Source organism: Myotis myotis, unplaced genomic scaffold (assembly GCF_014108235.1).
Source record: "Myotis myotis isolate mMyoMyo1 unplaced genomic scaffold, mMyoMyo1.p scaffold_m19_p_2, whole genome shotgun sequence".
Taxonomy (NCBI): Eukaryota; Metazoa; Chordata; class Mammalia; order Chiroptera; family Vespertilionidae; genus Myotis; species Myotis myotis.
In genome coordinates this window covers 63758697-63771342 of record NW_023416324.1, presented here as the reverse complement: position 1 = coordinate 63771342, position 12646 = coordinate 63758697, and the positions used below count along the sequence as shown (strand labels likewise).

Sequence of the window (12646 nt, the reverse complement as noted above, 5' to 3'; positions counted from 1 at the left end):
TCCTGGAGGCCAGCCTGCAGGCTGGGCAAAGTGGGAACATTCTGCAAAGTGCAGTTTTGGACTCCATACAAAAAATGAAAGGTGTGGCCAAGGGTAAGCAATCAAGGGTATGCAAGGTCCTTCGGATCCATTCCAATGGACAAAACAAGAGGACTTCTCTGAGGTAGACTTGAACTAAAATCCTTTAAATGAATGTTTGTTTCATAAATGGCATACAAGATTGCCATGGCAACATATTAATGGGTATTCTCTGAAACAATAGAGGGAAGGAAAATGATTTTATCAGTAGATCATACACTTTGGGGTTACTAACATAGACGTTGAGGCCCATTGTCATTCTGAGAATTTAGTTTAGGAAAAAAAAGACCAGAACAGGAAAGATAAAACAGCCAAGGAGTTTGTTTTTGGAGGTCAGGAAAGTTCATCAGGAAGAGCCCCAGATGCTGCCGTTTGCCAGCTGGATGTCGTGCCGTCTGTGTGTGAGGAGGAAGCTCCGAACTCTCCCCGTGCGGAGTGAGTGCTTTAAAGTCGGGTTTTGTTTTGCTTTACTGTAATTTACTGAGGTTTCCCCAGCAGTGGCAAAATCTCCATCTGGATTCCACTAGGCTTGCTGGCTTGGCCTTCTTGTGACCAAATCACACGTGCAAAAGGCACTGGCCATGCCCTCTTATTGACCCGGCTACTTGGCTAAAGAAAGTCCAGGGTAATCTTGTGGGTCACAAGTTCAATTTGCAATTTTCTCTTCGCTATTGGGTTCAAGGAGAGAAAAACGGGTTCACTGTCATTGCATCCCCCTTCTTGGGTTTCCGTTTGCTCTTTTAATTGCTCAATCTGATGAGTTCAGTGAACAGTGAAGCTGGTGAGTCTTGGCGGAATGTGGGCATGTCACAGGAGCACAGGACCTGCTCCCGTGTGTGGCCTCACTGAGTGTGGCCAGCGTCACTGGGCAGGTGGAAGCCAAGACCTAGCGACTCTCCCACCAGTTCGATCACGCACAGACACTGCAGAACTTCATGGATACTCTCTTTTCCAAGTTCACGTTCGCTTTCCTTGTGCATCTGTAACCTGTAGCTACTTGTGTATCAGTGATGCTATGAGAATTTGAGAACCTCACACGACTTGGTGAGCAAAATGATTGAACTGAAAGAATATTGAAGATGAGCTTGATAAGGATGCTGCAGCATCACAGCAGCTCCTGAGCACATGAAAAAGGACATGACATTGCTTGTTACCTGCTCCATCATCAAGAAGTTTCAGCGTAACGGGCTCTTCAGTCTCTGACTCAATAGAAGCAGTTACAGTGGCGTTGAGGATGGGGTAAAACCCCTTCCTCACATTGGCATAGATCATCACGGGGTGGGGAAAGGAGGTGCTGTCTTTTTCTACAAAGGCCTCCACAGTAGCAGGAGGCTCGGCTGAGTGGGAGGCACGAGAGGTCACTGTCACTTTCAAGGACTGAAGAGAATGGTGGGTATTGTTCAGTGCGTAAGTCCAGGGTCCAGGCTGCAAAACAAAGGGGTTCTGCTTGGTCAGGTGTGAAGAAAAAGGTAAACCCTTCATTTTAAACCATAAATCTAGGTGCCTAGAGTTTTTTGTTCTTTTCTTATTGATATTGCATTTTCTAAAATACCACAAAAGAATGTCAGGAATAGTAATATTGCTTAAAATTCAGTATTTACATGGCTCTCACAGCACAACCCATTTACATTACTCGGCACCTCTTTAAGGAATTATAACCTGATTTATCTGTGGAGAACACATCTTGAGTCACATTTTAGAAGATGATAACAGTGTTTCAGAGCTTTAAAGTACTTTGCAAATATTAATCTGAGCCCCTTCATCCAAAAGGATAGTCAATGTTTTTATTCCTTTTATGTAAGGGAGAAAATTACGGTAAATTAAGCAGACAATTGTGATTTACATGGATAACCTTTCCTAAAGGCAATAGTAACCTCCCTTTCCTCCACTTCCCCCAAACCCTCAACATACCCCAAAATCTCAAGCAACAAAGCTCACATACACTATTAGGGATGAAGAAAAGGAATAGTCTTTTTAATTGGTCAGGATTCCATAACATCTTTGTTCAGTACCTTATAAAAATATTGCTAAATGTCATCCTATTTTGCTTGTCTAAACTACGGGGGCGGGGGAGCCATACAAAATAATGTCTGAAAAAAAGCTGAAACTGCAATGTAGCAGAAATTTGTTCTTTTGACTAAACTGTACACAAATCCTCCTTTTCCTCTCTTTCCCCCTGCTGCTCCTTAAACCCTGGAAGTAGGAGAAGGGACACAATCGAGCAGGAGGAACAAGAGAGGAAACAGTGGGTTGGGGTGTGACTGTGACTCAGTGTGGAAAGGTAAGACGCCGCCACACCTTACCCAGCCTTCTTTGTGAGATCCACGTGCTTTACCATTTTCCAGTGAAGTCACGTTTCAGGCATCAAGATCATCTATATCTACCTACCTACCTATCTCTATTGTAATTATGAAATTAGTAACAGATACATAGCAGGAACCTTCACATCAGAAACTACTCTTTGGGTGTAATAAGTGCGTCCCTATAAGCCTTATAGGGCACCTCATCCAGACTAAGACGTCAGGCAAAGGCAGTGAGAGGTAGGTAAAGTGTTCCTGGCCCTTGTGCACAGGTGTGTACGAACGTGTGAGTTTGAAGAAAAGTTAAGTAGAAACAGAGCACAGGATTTTGGGAGAAGGGTTAAGAGATAAATTTGGGCAGAAGCCGGAAGATGAAGGGCTTGGTATATAAAAGTAACCACATGGGTTTTATCCTGAGACCACCAAAGCTTTTTGAATAGGAGGCAGGTTTGACCTGGGTAGTGCTTCAATTCAGAAGGATCACCTGATAGAGAGATAAATGCTAGAGGCAGGGAGGCTGGGGGACGGAGAACCACCAGTTATGAGGGGAGACTGCATTCAGTTAGTGCAAGAGTAATTGTGGTCAATTCACCACCCTGCTTAGAACCTTTAGTGGTTTCCCTTTACCTTTAGAATTCAAACTTCTACTCCCTTTACTGTCCTGCGGAGCCCCCTCCTGTTTATCTGTCTGGTCTCATCACTCCCTCCACTTTTCTCCCCCTAAATACGCATCTTACATGCTACTCAGTAGCTCATCCATATTGAACCACTTGCAGTTCCACAAGGAGCCATATTCATTTTCTCTGAGCCTTCCTGTGTGCTGTTCCCTCTGCTCAGAATGTCATTCACCCCTTTGTCCCCTTTATCCTCCATATTTCCATTTTTATATTTTCACTTCGGGAAGCATTCGCCCACCCCCACACCCATCCCATCTGCATATCCCTCCTGTATGTCTGAGAACCCTGTTCTTGTTCATGTCATGGCATTTTATTATGAAGCACCTAAAACAAGACTCAACACATAGTCGGTGCTCAAAAATATGTATTGCATGTATTCATAATATAAATTCTAAGTAGAGGGTTTTTCTAAGTGCACAGACAAGTCTGTCTATGTAGATTTTGTAAAGAAGGAAGTAAGCAAAAATAAATTATTTTTACTGCATACATACTAATTTCCTTTGTTAAAGTTTTGAACATACATTAATTGTTCCCCTTAAAATTTTAGCATTCACAAAATGCCCTCATAAATTTAAAGTAAAATTTTGCTATCTCAGAATAGGATTTCCTTTACACAATGCATTTAATTATGTGATTCAACTGAAAGTGTTTTACTCGACTAAATGTTGTCATTATGAACAAGCTCAGAACACCTACCTGAGCAGTTCCTGGAATCCAGAGGCGAGCAGTCTTCAAAGCTTGATTGATGGTAAAGTTATGTGTGTAGTATTTTCTCCCATTAGGTTCAAACAGTTCAATATCAGGGGGCCCACTGGTCTGCCATGTGACTAGAAAGGTAGTATCATTGCCCATACTGTTATCCACAGTCACGGTGCTTTTCAATTGATGGTGAGGTTTAACATTCTCACCCATACTTTCAAGCTGTTCAAAAGAATACATATATATATGAAGGTTTCTAGTGTATGCATAATCATTCCATCTTTTTCTTTTGTGACAAAAATGAATAGTAAAAAATAATCACTTAATTCTGACATATATTATATTTACATAAATCATTTTTCATGTAAAAATCTATTGCCAAAGCAAAATATAGTATATTATATAAGTATAGTAGATATAAAATATTTTGTTACAGTTAATATAAGTGTCACACAACAGCATTTAATCATTGTGTATTCACAATGGATACAAGTTTATAAATAACTGAAAAATTATACTTATTCAATAAATACATTAGTAACACTGTAAAATTCTAAAACTTGGAAAGCATATAAACTTTTTTGGTGGATGACAGCAGAGACATTGTGGGCTATTTGCTAAAATCAGTTTAACAAGTGTTTGTGAACTGCTGGCCTCTGTACCATATTCTGTGCTGGGCCCTGAGCTCTTGGAGGAGCTTAGATGTGGTTTCTGCTCACAGTCTAGTGGGGCTAATGACAAAAGCAAGTGGGGAGAGGTGGCCAAATTTGGAAACATAAGTTTGATTTGAGCCATATGAATAATATTTTGATTTGAGCCATATGAATAATAACTTTTTAACACATTTGTTTTTATTTCACACTAGAGGCCCGGTGCACAAATTCGTGCACAGATGGTGTCCAGCCAACCAGCACCCATCAGGGCCAATAGGGCTGAGAGGGTCAGGGGGAAGGGCCCTGGGCAGTTGGCAGGCTGGCCCCACCCCCTGGTCAAACTCCAGTAGAACTCCCAGTAGAGGGGACAATTTGCATATTACCCTTTTATTATATAGGATTATCAAAAAGGAAATCACAGGTGGAAGATCATTCAGAAAGCTAATTGTAGTCTAATATATATTGTCATTTTATAATTCACCTTTCTTCACTTCTCTTTAAAAAAATTTTTTTTTATTGTTGACAGTATTACAGATAACCCCCAACACCCTCTCCCTTTTACACTTCTAATCATGGGATGATGGTTATTGCCTCTACTGTGTACATATAATTATGTTAAAATTTTTCTAGGAATAATTTACTGACTTCATTGTTCCTGTGAAGCCATTAACTTGGCAGGTTCACTTACCATCTGTGAGGTAACAGCAGATGCAATTTTGTTCAGTTATGTTCAAAATATCTTTAAACTACTTAGAAGAAAAATTTGGGCACTTTTAAAAATTAGCCTGATTAGAGGATGCTTTTGTGAACAAAATCAAATAAACTGTGGTTGTTAAAAAGATATTTAGGAATTTTTAGAATTTAATGGAATAGTTGATACTTTTTATATGCAAGAGGAACTTCAAAGAAGTTTTTGGATAAGCTAAAGTAAAATGGATTCTGATTTATGGAAAGTTATTATGGAACTGAAACTAAATACATGATTTTTAATTTTTCTTCTGGGCCTTACCTCCACTGCATTCCCATCCTCACCCCCATTTTGAGCTATGAGGAAGGAGCAAGTTCTGCTTATAGAACTTGAAAAGCAATTACAGAAAATGACTCCTAGGGCTGAGAAGTACGGACATCAGGTAGAAATAAAGCCTGGCTCTGGTGATGCCAGGAAGCTCATTACATATTCAAATAAGGTGAATGAGGCAATGAACCCAATTCATCTATTTTCCTTGTCCTCCTCCTCCTCCCCCCACCAGCTGTAAGTATAACATTGAGGGGATTCTGACCTGAATACATTGTTGAAAAATGTCTCCAGTTCCCGAGGAAATTCTACTGAAAGCATCAATCATGCTATTGGAGGTTGATTTATCTGGAACAAAGAACTTTAAACCTCCTGAAATACATGATTTGGATGTTAACTCTTAAAATGTACTACAGAATACAAAAATAAAATTTAGGCCGTTTCCAACAACCTTTCTTTGCATAAGGGGGTTGATTCGGGAGAGCTAGAGCAGTGCTTGATTTGCTTTGCATGGCGCCCTCACAATCACATAGTGAGCCGCAGAAAGCGGTGGTTTTGTCTCTTCTGTCCACAGATGTAATATGAGGGTCTAGAACTATACTCCGTACATGGTAAAAACTCAATAAATACATGTTTATTAGTCTTATAATGAATATAATTCCTGGATAATCTAGGTTAATTGTGACCTATACTGCTATATATTTATATTTACATTTTGAAAACATTTTCAGAAGTAATTCAGTAAAACTTAACTTTCAGTTTTCAAGTCAGCATACCCATTTTTATTGAATATAAGAATGTAAGATAAGATTATTCTATGCCTCATTTAGAAAAAGACATGTGGCTTACAATACAATATGTGTCTTTATCATAGAAGTCAGTGCATTTCATCTTAAATATATTTTTAGTTCCCTGATCATACATGCTCAGGCTAGTTTAACAAAGAAATTATAAAAAAATATTTTCATTGGATGAGTATAATTGTCACCTTCCAAGTAAAATGGAAAAAAATATTCAGCAAAATTTAGGCAACTTTTAGCAACGATTCGTGTGTATTTTTCCTTAAGAAAGCGGTTTGCATTTTTTTCAATTCAGCCATCTATTCTGTTGGCATAATCTGGTGTTACTGTTAAAGCATAATCTAAGCATAATATTTGCTTTGAATATTCAAATTGAAAGGAAGTGCTTTAAGACATAAGTTTTTAGGAATTTATTTACCTGTAAGATGTGAAAGTTCCTCCAGGTTTTTGTCCGCAGATGCCCCCAGGGCAATGGTGTGAATGGTTGAACCACTGCTGAGCACAGTGAGTAAGCAGTTGCTGATATGCTCATCATGTCCACTGGTCACTAATATCAGCACAGAGCCATAGGCTTTTCCATTCAGTTTTTCAGCTACCTGAACATGGAGTATCAGTCATTCGGAAGGAAATGCAATTCAAATTGTCTTATTGAGGAGAAACATTCATCCTGAAATTCCCCACCAGTGGGCCTATGCCTCTCTGAGGTCCTCTGTAGCTCCTGCCCTCCGTGCTCATCCTCATTTAGTCCTCACCACCCATCACAGCACTTGTCATTCTACACACCCTCGCCCGTGTGCTTGTGCTCAGGGACTCTTTCTGTTCCAGTCACCATGATGTGCCACTAGTTCAGAATAGAGTGCCCCATGGAGGATATGAGGGAACTTGACCGTGTGAGATCTGGCCTTTTTGAGCCAGTGAGTGACCAATAGGGCCCTAGAACAGTGGTTCTCAGCTATGGCTCACATTAGAATCAGATGGGGAGCTTTAACATTTTTAGTGGCCAGGCCACACCCCTGATCAATTAAATCAGACTCTCTGGAGATGAGACCTAGGCATCAGGATTTAATTCCCAAGTGATTTCAATGGGCAGCCAAGGTTGAGCAACATTTGCCTATAGGCAGCAACAATGGCAATTGATGTGTCTTGCTTGATACCAGATGTTTGATTGATGGCTGCATCCCAGACGCTGAATCCAAACTTATGCTAATTTAGATGAACTCTAACATTCCTGAAACATATCTCTGTTCTTGAGTTGTATATGCTTGAAGTCTAGTATGATTGCAGGCAGGAGCCAATAGGCTGATTTTGACTGGAAAACCCAAGGGTAAGATTGACCACAGCTAGGATAGTCCCAGAATTGACAGGGACAGTTTCAGCAAGTGTCCAGATGATGCTGAAGTCTCCCCATCTGGGCCATTCTTTTCATTGATTCACTCCTCCCTTCAACAAGCAGTTATTAAGCAACTATTGCATGTCAGGTACTTTGTTAGGCACAGGGAATACAATTGTGAACAAGACATAGTTCCTGACCTTAACGATGAGCCATCATTGCTCTCCTATAGTGAGGCTGTATGACCACATTGTAACAGATTGCCCCAAATCGGATAAAAAAATGAAGGAAAGGAATGTGATAGTGATCCCAGACTTGGGGTACTGTACCTCAAATCCCCTCTTAAGCCCTGAGCAGATGCTGGTCTCTGGGTCAGCTGACACAGTGGCAGGCAGATGTGAAACCAGCAGCTTTCGGTCGTCATCACTGTTAATTTGGTGTAGCTGGGCTCTGATCTCTCCTTTGCTGTTGAAACCGACAATGCCCACAAAGGTATGACTTTCAACAATCTGCATCAGGTACAATTCTGCCGCTTGCTGCAGTCGAAGGAGCCTGTCAGCCTATGTCCCCAAAAGGAGGAAAGGTAACAACATTTGGTTGGTAAACAAAAGTATGATTAAGCTACCTAATAAGCAAAGATCTCTGCTAATCTTTTAGAGTTTTGATTTGCAAGTTTTTTGAGTTGTAAAGAGTGACACCATGATAGAATATTGTTAGATTAACTCCAGGCTCAAAAATGGATGCTTTTCTGGGAGAAGAGAGTAGTTTGGGATTCTGTCCCTGACAAACTGTTCATAGTTACCACTCTCTCAGAATACACATCCTCACCATTTCTCTCCAACTCAGAATTCTTTTAAAACTCAGCTGTTTCTTTTAAAATTCAATCTGGGTAAGATAAAATATTGCAAAGAAGTGGAGAGTGGCACTCAGAAGTATCTATCCTGGCACTAACTTCTATTATAGTGTTCATCTTAGGCTGGGCACATCATCTGTAAAGTGGGAATCCTATATAATAAAAGGGCAATATGCAAACTTACCCTAACAGCAGAAGGACTGGGAATGACTGGTCACTATGACACACACTGACCACCAGGGGGCAGACGCTCAATGTAGGAGCTGCCCCCTGGTGGTCAGGGCGCTATCACATGGGAGGAGCTCTGTTCAGCCACAAGCCAGGCTGATGGCTGCCAGTACAGCGGTGGTGGTGGGAGCCTCTCCTGCCTCCTCAGCAGCGCTAAGGATGTCCGACTGCAGCTTAGGTCTGCTCCCTGCTCGCAAGTGGGCATCCCCCGAGGGCTACCGGGCTGCCAGAGGGATGTCTGATTGCCATTTTAGGCCCAACCCCTAGGGGAGCAGGCCTAAGCCAGCAGGTGGTCATCCCCTGAGGGGTCCCAGACTGCGAGAGGGCACAGGCCGGGCTGAGGGACCCCCCTCCCCCCCCGAGTGCACAAATTTTTGTGCACCGGGCCTCTAGTCTATACTAATAAAAGGGTAATATGCTAATTAGACCAGACATCTTCTGGACATCCTTCCAGACAAAGCCATGGCGGCAGGGGCCAAGGGAGAGGTGGTTAGGGGTGATCAGGCTGGCAGGGGTGGGCAGTTAGGGGTGATCAGGCCATCAGGGAGCACAGTTAGGGACAATCAGGCCAGCGGGGGGGTGGGAGGGGTGAAGACGGGGGGGGGGAGGGCAGTTAGGGGCAATCAGGCTGGCAGGCAGAGGCAGTTAGGGGTGATCAGGCAGGCAGGCAGGAGAGCAGTTAGGAGCCAGCAGTTCTGGATTGTGAGAGGGATGTCCGACTGCTGGTTTAGGCCTGATCCCACAGGGGCCCCGGATTGGAGAGGGTGCAGGCCAGGCTGAGGGACCCCCCAGCCATGCATGGATGTCATGCACTGGGCCTCTAGTAATAATATATTTCTTACTTCCTAAAATAGAATTGCTATGAGGATCAACTGAGATATATGTACGACTACTGTTACTCCTTGAACTACTAACCAAGTATAAAGTAATATTAGTGACCAGTCTGGGGCAGGTGATGATGCTGATTAATTCATTAGGGTCACTTGTTTTGATGGCCATGAACCAGAAGCTGAGCTTCAGTGACTACCTGTTCAGTGATAACCATGGTCTCCATCTAGAACCCAGGCATCTCTCTCAACATCTGTACCTGCACTTTGCACTGCTTAGGAAACATCACCAATTTAATGCCCCACGGGTATCTCAAACTCTACACACTTTGACTTCATTGCCTTCTTTCCAAACTATTATTTCTCTTAGAATACTGAGAGGTAAGTTCGTAGAGTGGATAAAACAAGGACTTGCCTTCAACTTTTGCTAACTATGTGACCAGAGAGAAATTACTTATTTTTTTAGCTTCAGGTTTCTATCTGCAAAATGGATACATAGTAACCATTTAGCAAATTTGCTCTTGCTCACATCACAGTCATCATCTCATTATTTTCAATTATGCCCTCTACTCCTAACAAGTTAAACTAGCAGGCTGGAGCTCTCTTTTATTGTCCCCTGTTACCAGCCAGCCCCCACATCCCTAACCATGTCCTATCAACTTGATATGTTCAGTTTCTCTCAAATTCATTCCATATCTCCATCTTACCTGCCAATTCCTTAGAGCCACCCAATGTCAGTGATAGCCATACTAGTTGATACACCTTCCCTGAACAAATCCTTCTAATTTTGCCTCTCAGTCATTGCACATACTCTTCCCTACCTTGGAATGTCCTTCTCCCTCACCTCCCTCACTTCATCCAACCCAGCAGGTACTTTTGCATCCTTCAAGTTTCAATGCTAAGTTCCCTTGCTCAGTGAAGTCTTCCTCTGTCCCTTTCTTCTACAGAGCTAGACGCTGCTTCACAACTCTGTGAAGCTTCATCACACTCAATTGTATTTATTCACACACATGTCATGTCTCCCTCACCACGTTGTATTTCAAAGCAGAGACACTATTCTGTCATTTCTGTATCCCCCAAGCCAGCATGGTTTAGGCCCCTGGTAAGTAAATTAATATCAAGGACAGTGTTATCAGGAAAAGGAAGGGAAGTAGGCTTTCCCATGAGTTTGTTACTTTAGGCTTATTTCTCATCTGCTTCTTTCAAGTACACCTGTCTTTCCTTTCACTAAATCCATGCTTACTCAACACAGGCAGATAGCTGATATAAATTACCCTGAGGCCATATTGGAGAAGACTATGCCCTTGTCAAACTACAGGTAGGCAAGATTGCAAAATTACCTAGAAGTTGAATGTATTAGTGGTGTTCCTAATATTTCAGAGACCAGCCAGGAAAGGCAAATTTTCTAGGACTGCTGATTCAGACAATAAAAGAGGATAAACTCTCCCTTAGGACAAATATTATTATAAAATAATAGCTACCAGTTATGAACCAAAAACTTAATATTATCTCATTTATTTCATCTCAACAACCCTATGAAGTAGATAGTGGTATGCTGTAAATGTTTGAAAACTGGCTTTCTGGTGTGTGTGTGTGTGTGTGTGTGTGTGTGTGTGTGTGTGAGAGAGAGAGAGAGAGAGAGAGAGAGAGAGAGAGAGAGAGAGAGAAAGTGGAAAACCCTGATTGTTGCAGTTGACAATTTCTGTGGAGTAAATACTCCCACTAAGGCTGATGTCAAGCTGTCCATGTGATGTCACTGAATGCACAGTTGGAAGAGATGTGTAGCAGACCCATACAGGTATATAATAGAGCAGAAATGACCTCAAGAGCATAGATCAGAGGTCAGTGGACATTTTCCGCAAAAGGGTAGGTAGTAGATGTCTCAGGCTTGGTGGGTTTCTGGAGGGCTGCTAGATTGTCAGACAACTGAGATACGGCTTTCTGTCCACAGTGACATGGAAAATGTACACATAATGGATATGCACATTCGCTGCCAATTCACAGCCTCTTGCCTCCACCAAGGATCTTGCCTAGTGAGTGGAATGTGGACAGACCAGAGCCTTTCGTTACATGTAAGAGTTTTGGAAAAGGGTCTTGGTGGGAAAATGTTGCAATTAGTAATAAAAATAAAGGTTAGGAACTATCTGTATATTTCATTTATCTGCATTATCTCAATTTCTGGGATACATTCTGAGTTTGTTCCTCCTGCCCCCAGGAAAAGATGATGTCTATGACTATTTCAAATTTTTGGCCTCTCCCTCCTCTGCCCTTAGACTTTGAAAATAAAAAAAGAATTAAAAACTGATAGGAATAAAATGATGAGTGTTTTACAGTCATTGTGGTTCAAAAATGTTACCTCTGCCATCTTGCTGGACACATCCAGCACTAAACAGACCACTTTGTCCCCCGCCTGGACAAGGGAGAAGGTGGGAGGAGGCGGAAGCTCAGTCCCGTTCATGGGAGAGCTGTGATGAAAGTCAGTGGAGTCTGAGATTACATCCCACGTACTTCTGAGGCTGCACATTTGGTTCTGTCGGTTTGGAGCTTCTTGGTTGTGGGTACTTGCATTGCAGAATTCAACCACCTGGAAGAAGAGCAAAACCTGTGAGAGATTAAAGCTCTTCTGTCATGCTAGCCATGCGGCTAATGTTCAAGCAACTAAAGGTAAAAGGGAAGGCGAGCTGAAACATGGGGAATAAGTGCCACAGTAATGTTCTTCTTTACTTCAAAACTGACATCAAATATATACCTAACCTTTGGCACCCTTTGCTTGAAACACTGGCACCCTTGTACCGAGATCAAGCTCTGTTATAGTCTATTTGCACTTGGATAATAGAGAGCAGACCACATATATATATCTTAATCTAAAAAAAACAAAACAATCTTCCACCTTCCTTAGCATGATATTGTGTTAAAGAAAACACCCTTGGAGATGATATCTTGGTCAGCTTATTTCTTGAAATCATGTTTAATGACTACTGCTCCTTTATGGATCAGTCAACATATATTGACCTAGTTCAAATATTGATCTCTGTAAAAACAGGATAAGGAGCAAACCAACTTAAATCTACTTCCTGATCTTTCTCCTTATTTGGAAATATAGGTAGAATTCATTTAATAATACTAGGCCTGTGTCAACAGCCCTGTAAGGGTGTGGTTTGCATTTTAAAGTAATGTGTTACCATC

General features: G+C 41.7%; 1 protein-coding gene across 2 annotated transcripts in view; it reads right to left on the bottom strand.

Annotated features, from left to right (window-relative positions):
• Positions 1-12646, bottom strand: part of LOC118676966 (calcium-activated chloride channel regulator 2-like) — a 42165-nt gene that overhangs the window by 9739 nt on the left and 19780 nt on the right. For both annotated transcript variants that reach the window (XM_036351640.1, XM_036351639.1), the window contains exons 6-11: positions 11817-12044; positions 7882-8112; positions 6641-6818; positions 5688-5794; positions 3752-3976; positions 1233-1503 (exon numbers count right to left, since the gene is read on the bottom strand). In XM_036351640.1, the coding sequence (XP_036207533.1) occupies positions 1233-1503; positions 3752-3976; positions 5688-5794; positions 6641-6818; positions 7882-8112; positions 11817-12044 (1240 nt within the window). The remainder of the gene's footprint in view (positions 1-1232; positions 1504-3751; positions 3977-5687; positions 5795-6640; positions 6819-7881; positions 8113-11816; positions 12045-12646) is intronic.